General features: G+C 35.7%; 1 protein-coding gene across 1 annotated transcript in view; it reads right to left on the bottom strand.

Annotated features, from left to right (window-relative positions):
• FBXW10B (F-box and WD repeat domain containing 10B) overlaps positions 1-19,370 on the bottom strand; it is a 143,080-nt gene that overhangs the window by 122,236 nt on the left and 1,474 nt on the right. The window contains exon 2 of the mRNA XM_069076700.1: positions 7,565-7,732. Coding sequence (XP_068932801.1) covers positions 7,565-7,732 — 168 coding nt within the window. The remainder of the gene's footprint in view (positions 1-7,564; positions 7,733-19,370) is intronic.

Genomic DNA, 19,370 nt, shown 5'->3' on the forward strand with positions numbered 1-19,370 from the left:
CTTTTCTAAAGGAAAGCAACTCAATAGCGATTATCAATCTGACTTTAAACAAACAAACATATATATATATATATAATTTCACTTGGTCAGGGGAAAAAGTCAGCACCCTGAACTTCAGAAAATACAAAAAGAAATTACAAGGAAATTACAAAAAATGTATACAGAGAAAATAATACAATTCAACAGACAGAGCAGTGTTAGCTACCAGAGAGAAACACCAACATCTGGGTTTTCAAAGCCAGGGGACACAAGGGCTACCCAGTCTCATCTGGCCAAATCACATAACTCTTCCCATAAGAGAGTCCCAAAGCAAAACCTCGCCTTAGAGGTATATATAGCTTCTCCAGGGCCAGAGAACATCACTACCTTTGTGATCCACTGCCTAATTACAAAGTAACAAAAGGTGGGCATTCCTGAAAAACAAGTCTTCCCTAAGCAAGCTTCTCTTGTTGTGCTTGAAGTGAGGCCTATTAAAGGGCAGGGAATATCTCCAAATTCTCTTACCATTACAATTCCCTTTGTAGATAATTTCTTGTTTATGTTATATATAGTTAGTTTATTTGTACATATTTATTTTCTCCTTCATTAGATTGTGAATTCCTTCAGGGCAAGGGCTGTCTTTTGCCTCCTTTCCCCAGTGCTTAGCACAGTTCATGCACATAGCAGGAAACATTAAACAATGTTTCTTGATTGAAAATATTATGTTATAGGACTAGATAAAATAATAACAAAATTCAACTGAAGAAACAACATCAGCAATCTCAAGGGAAATAATGAAAAATAGGTGGAGAGGACAAGGGCTTAGCTATACTATATAATCCAAACTATACAATCCAAGTAGCAATCATAAAAAATATTTGGTCCTGGTATTAAAAAAAAATAAAAAAGTTGATAAGTAGAGCAGAAGTATATGAGACCTAGAAATAACAAAATATAGTGCTACAGTATTTGTTAGATCCAAGTACTGCCAACTATCGGAGCAAGAATTCACTATTGGACAAAATCACTGTGAAACCTGGAAAGCATTTTTACAGAAATATGGTTTAAACCAATATCTCATACCATTTCCACAGTACATTACAAGCATATCTATGACCTTAATATAAAAGATCACATTGTAAACAAATCTGAGAGGCAAGAAAAGTGGTACTTTTTACAGAGTTCTTGATGAAATAAGAAATAGAAAGGATCATAGGAGATAAAATAGACATAAAATTCAAAACATTTTGCACAAATAAAGGACTTCTGTTATAATCAGAAGTGGAAAAAATAATTGTGAAAAAATATTTTAAGCAAATTTCTGATAGATATCTGACATAAAGATATATGGGGAATTGATGCAAACATATAAGCACAAAAGTCATTCCCTAATTAAAGATCAAAGAAAATGAACAGACAATCCTCAAAAGAAAAAAGGCAAGTCAGTTAACAGACAAATAAAAATGCTACAAATTACTAATGAAAAACCACAATACAAATTAAAATAATTTTAAGGCTTTCTGAGAAATTGGTAAAGATAACAAATAAAGGAAAATAACAATTATTGAAGAGGCTGTTAAAAGACAAGCATGCTAGCACACTATTGATGCAACCATGAACTGAGTCAACCATTATGGAAACAATTTGAAACTATGGCCCCCAAATAACTTAACTCTGTGTACGCTTTGATACATTAATGCCACTACTAGACCCATGCCCCAAAGTGATTTTTAAAATGGAATGAACCTATATGTTGAGAGAAATTATTATTTTCTATTATATCAATAACACATTATTAATTATAATCCAGGCTTTTTATTTCCTCATTAAGGGCCCAGCTCCTGTAGGTCATACAGCCATAATGCTGATAGATAAGATTGCCAAAATTCTCTAGGAACATACTCCTCAATTTTGGATGGGACCCCATCCAACTAAGAGATCTTACTTCCTGTTTAGAGTGCAAACAGAATCTCAACTAGGTGAATTTCTGCCCCAAAGCAGTGAGCCCATGCCCTTGTACCCCTCAATTGGAATTTAGGGTGACCTAGCTCATGAAAGAGAAAATCAATCAAAGTGGTCTGAGTAGAAATGCATTCCTTTGTCCAGACTGATGGAAGCAGTTGAATCTCATGATCAAGCCATTCTTAACAGAAGAAGCTGAATACTTCTAGCCCACACCCTCATTAATTAATCAATTGGAGTTGATTTTTCACCTTTCAAGAGCACTCCATTTTCCAAAAGTATATTAAGGCTTCCAGTCTCTTCATGTCTTTGTCTTTGATTAAAGAAACCATTGACCATCAATTTTTTGATTATTAGCTAGCCTAATTAACAAATTGACTAATAATTACTCAGAAATTCTGTTTCTCTGCTTTTTCATTCATCACAGGGTACTAAGCTAGACAAGGAAAACTTGAATTTTTCATAATCATGGATTGTTGGATGCATTTTTAAACCTATCTATGAGTTTCAGGGCACCAGCCTTTCCCTGCATTCTTTTCAGGAGGAGAGATCCCACTCCCATTGCCACTCTCATATTTTCCCACAGCAACTGTGGGTCCAGTGCAGAAATGGATGGATGTATATAAAAGGTAAGGAGATTAGAGGTTTGTAAGTGATCTCTATTCCTAAGTGATGTAGGAAAATAGATACTAGGATTACTTTACATAGAAGTACAGAGAAAAACCTGGGATGTGATTAGCTTTTTGAGAGAGGGGGCAAATTCTTCCTCAAAGTTATTATAGTATCCCTAGTACCCACAAACTTATTGGTTAACAAATCATCAAGCCCAGATCTGTCTTTAACTAAGGATGACAGGGACAAGAGATTTCTCCTAACTACAAACTACAGGCACATAGGCTCTTCCAAGGTTTAATTAGAAACCAAGAATTTGAACAAACTTCCAAAACTTTACGCTTCTGTTAATGTCTGGGAAGAATATCCAAGACCAATCCACCGAATCACAAATGAATCTATCTCAAGGAGAAAATCTACCCCAAGCACTGGTGCCTTTCCAGTAAAATCTAAATACTCTAAGTATCAGAATTTCTAGCTCAAATGTCTGATCCAACTGTCCAATCACATAACAAGTCAATAATTTTAGATTTTCACCATATTCCAAATTTGATTGATTTGATTCTAACACTCAATTCTTTTCCCCCCTCTATCTACAGTGTCATATACTTTCATAAGAATTCGTGGACTCTTCTGGGAACTTATTTAGAAGGAAAATTAGTAAATTCAGAAATGTGATTATGATATGTGTAAAATAAAGTTAGTATTAACTGAATGATTCCTAAGATTTACTAAATTCACCTACTGAATTTCAGTAGTTAGGCTGCTAGGTGGCCTAGTGGATAGAATGCTAGGCCCGAATCAGGAATAACTGAGTTCAAATATAATCTCAGGCACTTAGTTGTATAAACCTGGGCAAGTCACAACCTTTGTCTGCCTCAGTTTTCTCAACTGTAAAATGAGGATAATAATAGTATGTACCTCCCAGGATTGTTATGAGGATCAAATGAGATAATACTTGTAAAGTGCTTAGCACAGTGTCCAGCACAAGCTAGGTACATGATAAATACTTACTCACTTCCCTTCCTTTTCTCCTCCCAAACCCATATAACACTGGACCTTTCTTCCACACAGCATAAAAACAATTTTTCAAAGACAGACATCAAAATTATGACTTGCCTGAATTTTAGTCTCCGACAGATTACAATTTTTTTTTTTGTAAAAGGTTGTCTCCATCCGACTTCTGGCTGCCCAAATCTATCCTATTTGAAAAGTTTTATGATTGGCACCAAGTTTTCAGCCAATCAGAAGTTACTCTCCTGCTTCAATAAGTCATGTCACCATTCACCAATTTGAACATAAGCATACAAAGGCATAAGCATACAAACAACATAGCTTTACAAAGTTCTTCCCATTCATCCAAGGGAATGAAGAGGAAACTCAAAGCAGTGCTCACAAACTAGTAATGTTATTGATAGATCCTATTTTTCCAAAGATTTATTCATCTCAAAAAATTATAGACATATATTCCATTACAAGGTAGGGGTGGAAGAAAGAGAAGGGAGATATATAGAGAGACAGATACTAAAGGTAGAAAGACAGAGACAGAGAAACATATATTAGAAGCTAGTATGAAAGTATAAACTAGTCCCCCTTCCCAATTACATATTACTTTTATAAAGGAAGAGAGTGTCCAAAAAAGGAAGACCAAGATTGTGACTATGCCACATGTGAACTGTTTGTTCACTGGGCATATTTAGCCTAGAAAATTTTAAAAACAAACCTAGGGGAAGCATAATAGTCTCTAAGTAATTTGAAAGGTTCTAAAAGGAAGTAGAATTAGCCTTGTTTTTCTTGAACTCAAGACCAGGATTGTGACTATGTGAACTATATGTGTATGTGTGTGTGTGTGTGGGGGGGGGTATGTTTGTGTGTGTGAACTGTTTGTTCACTGGGCATATTTAGCCTAGGGGAAGCATAATAGTCTCCAAGTAATTTGAAATGTTCTAAAATAAAGAAGAATTAGCCTTGTTTTTCTTGAACTCAGAGCAAGGAATAATGAGTGAAAATTATAGAGCCAAATTTTCACTTCAAATGCAAGGAAATTTTGCCAACAGTTTGAGGTGTCCAATATTGGAATGGGCTTCCTCAGGAAGTAGTGAGTTCACTCTGACTAGAGGCCTTCATTTCCTAGAGACCAGATGCAGGCTAGACTAAAATGTCTCTAAGGACTCTCCCAACTCTGAAATTTTATAAGTCTCTAATCAGTGTAGACTTTTCACTGACACCTTCAGCTCAACATATCTAAAATCAAATTTATTATCTTTACCCTTAAACCTGTCCCTCCTAATTTCAATATTTCATTTCCCATTGTCAAAAGCTTAATATTATCTTTGCCTCTTTTCTTTTCCTAACTTCTCATACTTAATTACTAAATACTTTAGATTCAACATCTATACATATGTATATCCATCCCCTTCATTTTCAATTGCGCCAAACTTAGTAGACCCCTTTATTACTATTTGTCTAGACTATTGCAATGATCTTAACCCCACTATTCTTTTTTTCTTGTACTCTGTCCTTCCTATCAATGCTAACCCAATCTTTATCTGATCATACAGTTCCTCTGTTGAGAAATCTTTAGATTTCTTGTTAGAAATCTTGTTGCCTGTTGAGTAAGGTTTAAATGCCATTTTTAAATTTTAAATTTTTTAAATTAATAAGCATCTATTTCCTCTTCTTCCCTGAAAATTTCTGTCTGGTATTTGAGGCCCTCCTCAATCTGGGACCATCTTACCTTTCCAGAATTAATTCATATTGCTCTAATCCATATATTCTATGATTTAGCCAAACCCTACTTATTCTGTACACAAAACACATCCCGTGTCTTTGCTCACATAATTCCCTACTGATGTAATTTCCTCTATTTTCTTGCTTCATTTGTTGAATTCTTATCCATCCTGTAAGTCACAACTTAAATGCCATTTCCTCCATGCAATCTTTCTTCATCTACATGCCAGAAGTGATCTTTTTCACCTTGAACTTCCTATAACACTTAATTGTAAGCTTTCCTAATGCATTTGTCATATAACATTTTGTATTATAATTATCTGTAATTGTTTCTTATCCCATTATTAGATTATGAGAACCATGAGGACAGGCACCATTTTTTATTTAATTTTTTTCTCCAGTATCTAATATAGTGTTTTGGACATAGCAGGTACCTAATATTGTTTGCTAATTGAATGAATCAATGAATAGTGAAGAAGTAGAATTTCTGTAAATAGCTTAAATTTGAAACCATAGAAGTATTCTTGCAAAAGTTTCTATCAGACAAACTTGAGGTACTACACGAATTTCAGGCAGGCAACTAACCTGATATCTTCCTGGGGAAAAAATGTGGCCATCTCCTGAACACTCAAGTATTAATTCCCTTAACTATACTCATTCATTCATTTTACTCATATTCACACCAACCTACAATCATAAGTTTATTTCTTTTTCCAATTAACTGATCTGTTTATTGGTAACTAAAACTTCTGCAGGGTAAAGAACTGCTACAGAGAAAATTTCCTCTGTTGCTGAAGACAGGCAATTCATTAACAATTTATAATCTTACAGAGTTGCATGGAGAACAGAGGTTAAGTTACTTGTTGTAGCAGCAAACACCCCAGCGTCCCCAGGGTGGCTGCTCACACAGGTTCTTGGATCTGCTTTGTTAAAGGAAAGCAACTCAAAATGGGTTAACTTTAATCAGTCAAATATGTATAGTTTACCTAGTTCAGGGGAAAAAGGTCAGCACCCTGAACTCCAAAGTGTACAGACAGAATTATCAAGACAGAGAAACAGATCAAGTAGACAGATTTCCAAACTGTCCAACCATTACATCCATACCAAATCAACATCTGGGTTTCAACATCTGGGTTTTTCAAAGCCGAGGGGGGGCTCTCAACAATGGCTTCCCAGAATCCAGATCAAATCACAGAACACTTCTCAAAGTGAGCCCCAAAACAAAGCTACACATCAGGGCTTATATAGCCTTCTCCTGGTTCAGAGAATGTAACAACCTTATTGACCCACTGGCCAATCAAGAAGTATCTACTGAAAAACAAGCCTCCCACTCCAGGCTCCAGTTGCACTTTAGCCTAGGGGCAGGGAAGATCTTAAAATTACATTATAATTTTTTTTCCCATTCTCATTACACTTGTGCACATATAGCAGTATGTTTCTGAAGCTGGACTTTTAAGCCAGGTCTCCCTGTCATGTTGCTTCTCACATATCATGCTTAATAAGTTCGAAGTTTTAATCACGAGCAGAAACTCTACAAGTAAACTCTCAAGCTCTGATGACTATGCATTCACTTAAAGACAAGCATCTACACTTGGATTTCTTTCTAGGGAGATTCCTACCTCCTGAGAATCAAATAGGGTTAATTACCATAGTACTCATACTGTATATGATATATATTACAATAGATATATTCGTTTCTGAAGACTGCACCAATTTTCAATCTATTTCTCCTCCACATAAAAAAAAATGAACCAGGTTTGTAAAGTATAACTCAGCCAATTCTACCTCTAGGAAACCTCTAAAGAACATTCAAACTGTGATAAATAATTATTGTTTCATTGTTGATTTGCTCATGTGTTAAGTAGTCTTATCTCTCCAACTAGACTAACATCTTTGAAAGTCAGAACTATGCACCATACTTCTTTTGTATCCCCATAGTTCAGATTGCTGAGCACATAGTAGGAGGTCAGTAAATTCACACTGAATAACTAAAATCTAGTCATAGATACAATGTCTTACATGAAGAAATAGAAAGAATGCCCTGTGATGGTCATTTCACAGTGGTGAAAATGCCCCCTCCCCCTGATTATTGTTTCCTTCAGTATTTCTGTTATGATGTTTATTTCCTTATTTCTTAGTTTCTTAGTATCAAAAACCTCCTCTCACCTCCCACTCTGAGAAGTCTCCTCCCTAGCAAGTTCATGCTATCTGAGTTCTCCTGAACTCCAGTGACTTTCCCATAAGTCATGTGTATTGATTTTCTCTGAAATATTCATCTTACTACTGAAGTTGAAGTCTTCCATCTGGTCCTTTCCATCAAAGAAGGCTTGGCTTTTTGAGGTTCTGGAAAAAGAAAAAGTGTGGGGCCTAGAGTAGGAGATCTCACAGCTGTGATGTGATTCCTTAAGGCTGTCTAGTAATGAAACATCTGAGTCCTCTTCTAAATCCACTGAAAGAAAAAAAAGACACTAGGTTACTGTCACCTTATAACAGTGAATAGTTTCCTTGAATTCTGCTACTTGCCTGGGCCTCTGCGGCTTTTCTGGTACCACAGAAATGCCACTGCAATAATGCAATTTCAGCTCTACTCTTCATACTTTCACCTAAGTGACCTGAATCAAATGAGTCTCCAACTCATAGATAAATGTTTTGAAAAGAGAACTGTCTCACTTTTCTATTCATATCCACAGAACCTAGAATAGTACCTGGCACATAATAAATGCTTTCCCCAATTTTCTCTCTCCCAATTGTTGCCATAGATATCCCAAACAAACATTTCCAAAACAGAGCTCATTATTTTCTCTCCCCCACCTTCCACCCAGCCAAAACCTACTCTAACCCTAACATCCATATTTCTGTTGAGGGCATAACTGTCCTTCCAGTCACCAGATTCTTGGCCTTGGTGCCTTCCCTCTTCTACCCTTTTCCTAATATCTTATGGCAAACTAATTGATGTCTTGTTGGTTCTGTTTCTCCATGCATCAAATTCACCCTCTCCTCACTCCTATGTTGTAGAATCCCTAACTTTCTTCAAAATTTAGCTCAAATGTCATCTCCAACAAGAAATTTATCCTGATGTCCAACCAATTGCTAAAAATTACTTTGTACCTATATTGTATATATTTTATATTTTCTTTATTGCGTATATGTCACCCTCTATAAAAATATGAGATCCTTAAAGGCAAGGGCTTTCATTTTTTTTGTATTGCCAATGCTAATAAAGTACTTAATAAATCGTTACTGAATAAATAAATGAATAAATAATGTAAATGGACTTGATGGTTCTTGGTATATCAATAAAAATCATATCACCCTTTTATCTCTATGAAAATAGTGTGTGAGTAGGACAGGAAGTAGGGTGTGTTGATTGACAGGGCTAGATGAGGAATACAGCCTGAGGGTTAGTAACTTTCTAATATTTCAAAGCTTTTTGTTCAGACTGGCCCAGTCTTGTGTTGCCTCAAAAATGAGCTTCTTCTTAGTACTAATTAAGATATTGTGAGACTTGTTCTTATGACTCCACATAAGTTTAACCAACCATGAAGTTTAAAAAGAGTTCAAGTTATCTTGTCAAAATATTTTCAAAGCATAAAAGAAGTTTGTTTTATATTTAATTGGTAAGTTTATGTATCCTCCAAAAGAAGAGCATTAGACTTGAGAATCAAGAGAACTATCAGGTTCAAAACTTAACTGTAACATTGACTGTGAAACCTTGGGAATATCATTTAGCATTTCTGAATTTCAATTTCCATTTGTAAAATAAGGATAATAATACTTGTAGTACCTATTTCATAGAACTTTTGAGAGGATCATTTGACACAATCTATGCAAAGCATTTTGCAAATCCTAAATATCAATTATTATTAATTACACAAAGCTTAACCCAGGGTTCTCAAGCAAACAATTGAGAAAGGATACTTTAAATCTCTGTTATAAAATGAAGATTGCCAGTCTCCCTTGCTCTTGCATTTACTTAGATGTCTATGCAAGGATCAAGAGAAGTGAACTGGGTTCAAAGTTGTGTTGGGTCACTCTCATCAGAGAGATGCATACCTTGAGAAAAATGAATTGCATCAACCATCAATTATTTTAAATTCAATTTTATTTTAATTTCAGTTTTAATTCTCTCCCTCCCAACTTCTCCCCACACCGAGAAAGCACACACAGGAAAAAAAAAAAAAAACCTGTTACAAACAAGATATAGTCAAGCAAAACAAATCTCCCCCATCAGTCATGTCCAAAAAATATATATGCCTCAGTCTGAGTCCATCACCTTTCTATCTAGAGGTGGGCAGTATCTTTCATCACGAATCTTCTAGTAATGTGGTTGGTCCTTGTGTTAATCAGAGTTCTTAAGTCTTTCAAAGTTGTTTGTCTTTATAAGACTGTTGTTATTACATCAATTGTTCTCCTGGGTTCTCACCTCATTTTGCATGAATCCATGCAAGTTCTTCAAGGTTCTCAGAAACTTCCATCCCAAATCATCATGTCTTATATTACAATAATATCCCATTATATTCACATACCACAACTTGTTGAACCATTCCCTAACCATGAATTGTCTGCGTCATAAAACATTCAAGTTACTCGTTAGTTTAGAGGATGGCAACCAGAAGACTTTTTTTTAACCTCTAGATCATGAAAAATTTCACACACCACCTCTACATGAAAGCAATTTATATTATTAGTATCTGTTGACTGGGGGGGGCGGGGAAGATGATAAAAGACTATTATTAATTCAGTGTGACTTTTAATTTAATTTTAGTAACAAAAATCTTATTTCCCTTCCTCCACCCCAGTTAAAAAAATAACAAAACAAAATATTCTGATATTGGCAATGTCCCAAAATATGTGGCTCATTCAGCACCCTAAGTCTGACATTTCTCTCTCAGGAGGAGGGTAGCACATTTCATTATCAGTTCTCTAGAATCAGAGTTGGTTATTGCATTGATCAAAATTCTAAAGTCTCTCAAAGTCTTTATGTTATTGATGTTATCACAGAAATTGTTCTCTTGGCTCTGCTCACTTCACTCTTAACTAGTTAATATAGATCTTTCTAGGTTTCTCTGAAACCATCTATCTCATTATTTCTTACTATAAAATAGTATTCATTTCTATTTCGATACCAGTCAACTTACTAAGTACTTACTCTGTGCTAGGGATACAAAGAAAGGTGAAAATTGCCCCTGCCCTCAAGGAGCTCACACTCTAATAGAAGATAAAACAAGCAAACAACGATGCACATAGATGAAATGCGCAGGGTAAATTGGAGGCAATATCAGAGGGGAGGCACTAGTGTTAAGAGTAGCAACAGAAGGTGACATTTTAGCTGAGATTTATGATAGAAGCAAGAAGACTAAGATGGTGAAGAAGGGTATTTCACTATTGAAAATAAAGAAAACTTGGAGGTGAAGAGTAGTATGCTAGGAACAGCAAGGAGGCCACTGTCAGTAAGGTTAGGTTGTGATGAAATTTAAAAGCCAAAATGAAAATTTCATTTTTGATCATGGAGGTAATAGGAAACCACTGAAGTTTATTGAGTGAGGGAGTAATATGATCATATCTGTGCTATAATAAAAATCACTTTGGTAGGTAAATAGAACATAGACAGGAAATCTGAGGCAGGGAGACTAACTAGCAGGCTATTACAATAGTTCAGATGAGAGGTGAGATAATCAGCAGCCTATTGGCAATAGTTCAGGGGGAACCAGCGTTGTAGTGGTGGGGTGCTTGGGTGCCTGTGCTTGGACTCCAATTCTAAAATCACATTTATCTCTAAAAATCATATCTCTCCCTAGCCTAAAACACTTTCTCAGGTACTTTCTCTCTAGCTCAAGGGCAGCATGCCCTAGCAAAATACTTATCTCTCTTCCTGATACAGTAGCCAGCTGCACCTATAGAATTTATTAGTTTGAACCAGCTGTGTACTGGATCATAAAGATATTTACTACTCACTGACCTGTCATATGTAATCTTAGATTTAGACACATCTATACTGCCTTATATTTATCTTGCCCAACAAGACATTGATAGGGGAAGCCTGGGTACTTTTCAGTCAGCCTAACTGCTAGCTGACTTAGTAACATTTCAGGCCTAAAACCACACCTTTCTGTAGCTCCCCTTGGGCTTTCCAGTGAACTCTAGGTAAAACGCCTGAGTAGTAGATACTAAAATTGCATGTTCCTTCAAGAACTGATCACTCCTTAATCACTCCCTCATCCCTCCCTGAATCACCTTTAGTTAGCATACTTGGCACATATTCTACTATACTTTATCCTATATAAACTTTAACTGCACCCCTCTAAGGTTGCAGGTTCTCTAAGAACTCTTGCCTGCTAAAAAGGGGGTAACAATAAATCTTTGCTACTTTGACTTAAATAATGCTTGAGTCCCTGAATTCATTCCAGACTAGACTGTGAGGGAACTCTATTCTTGGGATTCCTGGACTTTGTCAACCTCTATCAGTAGCAGAATCAAGGGAAAGAAGGGGATATATGTGAAAGATGTTATAACGATAGAAACAATAAGATTTGACAATGGATTATATATGAGAGTTGAGAGAGAGAGTGAGGAAGCAAGGATGACACTTAGGTTGTAAACCTAGGTTAACTGCAAAAATGATAATATCCTTTGCAGTAATAAGGAAGTTCAGAAGGAGAGAGAATATAGGGAGAAAAACAATGAGTTTAGTTTAGACATGTTGAATTTAGACATGTTAAATTAATGTTTTCAACCTGTTTAAGATATGTAAAAGGCAGTTAGATATTCAAGACTGGAGGTCAGGAGAGATGTTGGGCCTGGAGAGTAAACCCAAGAGTCATCCACGTATTTACAAAATTTAAGAAATTTACGAATTTAAAGAAATTTTATTTATTTAAAGAAATATGTATTAAGAAATTTATGTATTTAAGAAATACGATTGATAAAAGCATGAGAGCTTATTTATTTAAAGCATGAGAGCTTATTTATTTAAAGAAATACGTATTAAGAAATTTACGTATTTAAGAAATACGATTGATAAAAGCATGAGAGCTTATAAGATCATTAAATAAAATAATAAAGAAAGGGAAGAGAAAAGGGTTCAAGACAGAGTTTTGGGGGTATTCCCACTGTTTAGTGGATGTGATGGATAAAAGAAGAGAAAGCCATGTTAAAAGATGGAGAGAGGTCAAGGAAGATGAGAACTGAAGAAAAGCCCACTAGATGTGTCAATAAAGAGATCAACAGTAAGCTAGAGAGGACAGTTTTGTTTGAATAGTGAGCTCAGAAGCCAGATTGCAAAGAGTTAAGAAGAGAATGAAAGCAAAGGAAGTAGAGGTACCTATTGTAGACAGACTTCTCAATTTAGCTATAAAAGAGATAATAGCTAGTGGAGAAGGATGGATCACATGAGTTTTTTGAGAATGAGAAGACATAGGCATGTTTTTTTAGGCAGGAAGGAAGCAGCCAGTAGACAAAGAGCAATTGAAGATTATTTGAAGATTAGGGATAAGGGGGCAAACTTCAGGAGAAGACAGGAAGACTGGGATGCATATTGAAGGAGTTAGCTTTGGCAAGGAGATAGGCCACCTCTTCTTGTGAAACAAAGATGAAAATTGAAATAGGGGAAAGCATCTGAGTGATGTGAGATGAGAAACTGGGGAGAAGGGGAAAATGGCCTCAATTTTTCCAGTGAAACATGAGGCAATATTCTTAGCTGAGAATGTGGGGGATGGGCATACCTGAGAAGGCATAAAATGTTTTGGAAAAGCTGCTGTGATGAGTTGGGATAGTGAATGAATTAGGAATGTATAAAAAGGATTTGACTTGACAGAGGCCCCAGTTGAGATAACATGACATAAATTGTAGTGGACTCAGCCTATGTTATTTTGTGATTTTTCTCCAGCTTCATTCAGCAACTCATGAGCAAGTCTGCAAAGGTTGAGGATTATAGGAGTGATTCAAAGCTGATTTGGAAGGGCAAGATAAAATAAAGGGGCAAGGTACTCAAAAGAAGAGGACAGTGTAGAAATGAACTAGCTCATCAAGAGGCCAAGACAGGGAAGGGAAGAGTGCAGAGGTGATGAACTGGTAAAGGACTGAGGAGTGGAAGGATTGGACATCACAGTGAGGACAAAGAATAGGTTTTGAAGTTGTAAGTCAGAGAGAGACTTGAAATGAAAACAGATTATGATTAGATGAAGGAATTGTAAACATCATGAACATGGATGTGCAACACTTATAAATGATAAGATTGGGTGAGGTGAGGTGGAAGGAAATTAGGAACCTGAGGAACTGTGAAATCAGAATGTTTGAGAGAGTATCAATATGTATGTTGAAGTCCTATTATGGGAACAAGAGAAGTGGAGGAAAGACTATGAACCAGGTACTGAAGTCATTGAGGAAGGAAGAAGAGTATCCTACAGGTATATTTTTTCTAAAAAGGATACCAAAATCTTAATGTACTGACAAATATGGAATGAATAAACATCAAAGGAAGGGAGGTTACTGAATGATGATGGTAGAGAACAAGAACAGTGAATTGAAGGGAAGAGAGATGTTATGAATTAAAGTGCAACCTGTGCTAGAAGCTGTGTCATCGTGTCGGAGGCAGGTCTGAGCAAGAAGATGGAGGGTTGATAATGGAAAAAGATTAAGATGAAATCCAGTTTGTAACCTATGGATGCGGTATTCCTCACACAGTGGAAGGATGAGGTAGCTTTATAATGGGAGATTGGGATGCTGGGTTGGGTAAGATGGAAATAAGGGAGCAGTCAGTGGTAAATATATAATGAGGTTTGAACAATGACAACTAGGGGCTGTAATGCTCTTGGGATTTTTCACCAGGGTGTTTCTTTTTCCACTTAGCATTCTGGTTCTAGGAAATATGACTAGTTTTTTTTAAAAAGACTTCATTTTTTTTTATGCTATCACAGTTTTCCCCAGTATCCCTGCCCTTTCTTCTTCCAAAGAATCACCTCCTACAACAAAAAGTATTTTTAAAGACAAAAAAGAAAAAGGGGAAATCAGCAGAACAGATTAATACATTGAAAAGGCTAAAAACATGAGCAATATGTATATCTGTGGATTTTCTACCTCCACAAAGGGGTACGTTATATCTCCTTGAGTCCTGTTTGATCTTCATAATTTTATTACAATTACTTTTCATATTTTGTTCATTCTTTCTATTTACACTGTTATAGTTACTGTATATATTATTTTCTTATCTCTCCTTACTTCACTTGGTTTGAGTTCATATAGATCATATAGATACTTCTTTGTATTCATTCCAAACATTTCTTATAACACAGAAATATTCAAATATACTCATGTTCCACAGTTTATTTAGCCATTCCCAACTAATGGGTATCTACTTTGTTTCCAATTCTTTGCTATCACAAAAAGTGCTACTACAAATATTTTGGAGTACATGGGAACTCTAAGTTCAGTAATGGAGTCCCTGTTAAAAAGTGTATAGACATTTTAAACACTTTGTTTACATAATTCCAAATTGTTTTCCAAAATGGTTATACCATTTTAGAGTTTCATCACCAATGTCTGAATGTGTATATCTTTCCATAATACTTCCAATATTGACTGTTGCCGTTTTTTAATAATTTTAGCGAAAATGCAGCATGTGAAGTGAAATCTCAGTTGTTTTAATTTGCATTTTTCTTAATACTAGTGATTTTGAGCATTTTTTCTCATGTAATTATGAATATTTTGTAGGGTTTTTTTTTTTTTGCTTTTTTTTGGAGGGGGAAGGCAGGGCAATTGGAGTTAAGTGATTTGCCCAAGGTCACATGGCCAGTAAATGGTAAGTGCCTGAGGCTGGATTTGAACTCAGGTCCTCCTGACTCCAGGGCCAGTACTCTATTCACTGAGCCACTTAGCCACCCCCTAATTCCTTTGATTTTTTTTTTCTTTTTAGAGGGGGGTATGCAGGACAATTGGTGTTAAGTAACTTGCCCAAGGTCATACAGCTAGTAAGTGTGTTAAGTGTCTGAGGTCACATTTGAATTCAGGTCATTCTGACTCCAAGTGCTCTATTTAACTGTGCCTCCTAGCTGTCCCCTTTGCAGTTTTTTTGAGAATTGTTTTTCATATCTTTTAGCCATTTATCAATTGGGGAATAGCTATAAATTATACACACATACACACACATTTTGGATACAAAATGATTTCAGAGAAATTTGATGCAAGAATTTTTTCCCCATCAAACACTTCCTTTCTTATCTTACATCTATGAATGTTGTCTGTACAGAAGATTTTCAGTTTCAAGTAATCAAAGTTTTATCTATATTGTCTTTGATAATTACCTCTATCTTATTTAGTTAAGAATATATCTCCTACCTATACTTGTGAGAAGATCTGCTTATCTTCTAATTTTAATAGTATTATTTTTAATATTAAGGTCCCTTAGAATGTATTGTGGAATTTTGTGTAAGGTTTGGGTCTAAGCCTCATTTCTGCCAGAGTGTTTCCCAGTTTTCTGAGCAGTTTTTATCAAATAGGGATTTTTCCCTAGATCATTTATGTTTTCCACTTTAATAAACACTGGGTTATAGAATTCTAGTGTTTCTGGGATCTCTCTTGTCTAGCCTATTCCATTGATCTCTCTATTCTTTACCCAATATCAGATGGCAATTGCTTTATAGTTTAAGGTCTGAAAGTGCCTCAGACCAAAAGAGGGAACCCTTTGTCCTTCTTTTCATAATTTGCTTTGATATTATATATCCCATATTTTCCCAAATGAATTTGTTTATTATGTAGGTCTGGAAGTGCTAGCAATAGCAATAAGACAAGAGAAAAGATTTAAACATATTTTCATGTAAGTTAAGAAGAATTAGAATAGAACAATCATGTAGAGAAGACTTAGAACCAAAGGGGTCCTTTTCCAATTTTTATGATTTCTTTGGTATACAGACCTAGAATTGGTATTTCTGGGTCAAAGGGTATGCACAGTTTTATAGCCCTTTGGGCATAATTCCAAATTGCTCTCCAGAATGGTTGGGTCCTGGGAGCAGCTAGTTAGTGCAGTGGATAGGACACTGGTTCTGGAATCAGGAGGACCTGAATTCAATTTCAGACTCAGAAACTTGATAGCTGTGTGACTCTCAGCAAGTCACTTAACCCCTATTGCCTCCAAAAACAAACCAACCCAGAATGGTTGGATCAGTTTACAACTCTACCAACAATACATTGGTGTTCCAATTTTCCTACATCTTCTCCAACATTTATTATTTTCCTGTTTTATCATGTCAACCAACCTGATAGGTGTGATGTGGTACTCCCAAAGTTGTTATCATTTGCATTTCTCTAATCAGTAGTGATTTTGAGCATTTTTTTCATATGACTATAGATGGCTTTAATTTCTTCATCTGAAAACTGCCTGTTCATATCCTTTGACCATTTATCAATTGGAAAATCGCTTGTATTCTTATAAATTTGACTTAATTCTGTATATATTTTAGAAATGAGGTCTTTATCAGAAACACTTACTATAAAAATTGTTTCCCAGTTTTCTACTTTCCTTCTAATCTTGGTTGCATTTGACTTTGCTTGTGCAAAGCCTTTTAAGTTTAATGCAATCAAAATTATCCATTTTTCACTTCATAACATTCTCTATCTCTTGTTTGGTCATAAATTCTTCTGTACTCCATAGATCTGACAGGTAAACTATTCCGTGTTCTGCTAATTTGCTTATAATATCACCCTTTATGTCTCAATCATGTATCCATTTTGATCTTATCTTGGTATATTGTGTAAGATATTGCTTTATGCTTAGTTTCTGCCGTACAATTTTCCAGATTTCCCATCAGTTTTTATCAATTAGTGAGTTCTTATCCCACAAGCTGGAGTCTTTGGATTTATTGAACAGTACATTGACTACTGTATCTTGTGTACCTAACCTATTCTACTGATTCACCATTTTATTTCTTAGGCTGTACTGTTGTTTTCTAAGCTCTGTCTTAGAGCCCAATCTTTGGCACTCCTCTCCATATATGAGCTATGGCTAGGGCCCCCAGCCATGGAGTCACTGCAGATGCTCTTGCTCCCAGCTCTCCCAGCTGTGAGCTTCAACTCACACCTCTGTCTTGGAACTGAAACCAGAACCAGGTATTCCACTATCTTGTGTGTGTCCATAGGCAACAGGGTCTGGCCCATTGCTACCACACTCACCCAGGATTGTGCCCACTTCTCCTTACCCACAGCTAACCTGGTACCTCCTCTGATCAATACACATATGCCTGGCATCCAGCAACCACAGAGGTTCCTAAGTCTTACCTGCTCAGGGTGGAATTCAGAAAAATTTACATGAACTGATGCTAAGTGAAGTGAGCAGAACCAGAACATTGTACACAGTAACAGCAACATTGTGCGATTAACAACTCTGATAAACTTAACTCTTCTCCGAAGATAGAGTGTGGGATGGGGGTAGGGAGTTGTTTGAGGTATCGTTTTTATCATTTTTGAGGGGAACATTATCTGTGCTACCTTGAGTTAGTTCATTAACATGTCCAAATCATCTCAAAGGTATTGGCAAAACTTTAAAGTTAACATGTCCACATCATCTCAAAATTGTAATCCCCTTTTGGTGTTTCACTGGTCTAGAACTTGTCTGAGATTTACATATCATAGGATCAAAAACCTTGACCTAGATGCCTAGATGCTAATAGGACATGAAATTAAAGAAATGCCCATCAGTTGAGAAATGTCCAAACAAATTAGGTTATATGACTATTATGGAACATTATTACACCAGAAGAAATGACAAATGGAATGGTTTCAGAAAAACCTTGAAAGATATTTATGAACTAATGTAAAGCAAAGTGAGCAAAACCAGGAGAACAATTGACATAATAACAAAGCAATCTGATATAGATTATACATGTACAATCATATTAAACATATTTCCACATTAGTCATGTTGTGAAAGAACAATCAGAACAGAAGGGAAAAACCATGAGAAAGAAGAAAAGAGAAAATAGTATGCTTTGATCTGCTTTCAGACTTCATAGTTCTTTCTCTGGATGTGGATAGCATTTTTCATCATGAGTCTTTTGAAAGCATCTTAGATCACTGTATTGCTGAGAAGAGTTAGGTCTATCAAAGCCAATCATCCCACAGTGTTGCTTTTATTGTACACAATGTTCTCCTGGCCCTGTTCACTTCACTCAGCATCAGTTCATGTAAGTCTTTCTAGGTTTTTCTGAAATCAGCCTATTCATCATTTCTTGTAGCACAATAGTATTCCATTACATTTGATATACCACAACTTGTTTAGTTATACCCCAATTGACAGGCATCCCCTCAGTTTCCAATTATTTGTAAATATAAAAAGAGTTGTTATAAATATTTTTGTAAATGTGGGTCCTTTGTACTTGTGTATCTTTATGATATAGACCTAGTAGTGGTATTGCTGGATCAAAGGGTGTGCACAGTTTTATAGCCCTTTTGGCATAGTTCCAAATTGCTCTCCAGAATGGTTGGATCAATTCACAACTCCACCAACAATGCATTAGTGAAGCAATTTTCCCACATCTTCTCCAACATTTATCATTTTCCTGTTTTGTCATGTCAGTCAATCTGATAGGGGTGATGTGGTACCTCAGAGTAGTTTTCATTTGCATTTCTCTAATCATTAGTGATTTAGAGCATTTTTTCAGCTAATAGGATATGAATTCTAGTTAATACATGATACAATTTGTAAATGATACTCTTTGATCTTTGATATAATTTGTATATTACTTCCAGGTTTCCCTTCCTAATCTTATTTCCTGTTACTGCCCCCTTTACACTGACTATTTTATAAAAGTGTTACACTGACTGACAAAATACAATTTTAATACATAGGCCTATATCCCCAAAAAATCAAAGAAATAGGACAAGAGCCTTTACATATAAGATGCCCTATAAATATTTTGAACATAAAGGTCCTTTTCCTATTTCTTTACTATTGTGTCTTGTTTACCTAACCTATTACACTGATCCACCATTCTATTTCTTAGCCAATACCAAATAGTTTTAAATTTGGTACACCTACTCCACCTTCCTTTGAGTTTTTTTTTTTTATATTAGTTAGTTCCCTTGATAGTCTTGATCTT

This window comes from Petaurus breviceps, unplaced genomic scaffold (assembly GCF_028583685.1).
Source record: "Petaurus breviceps papuanus isolate PSGF00001 unplaced genomic scaffold, PetGlider_PUasm1.0 90925, whole genome shotgun sequence".
NCBI classification, from domain to species: Eukaryota; Metazoa; Chordata; class Mammalia; order Diprotodontia; family Petauridae; genus Petaurus; species Petaurus breviceps.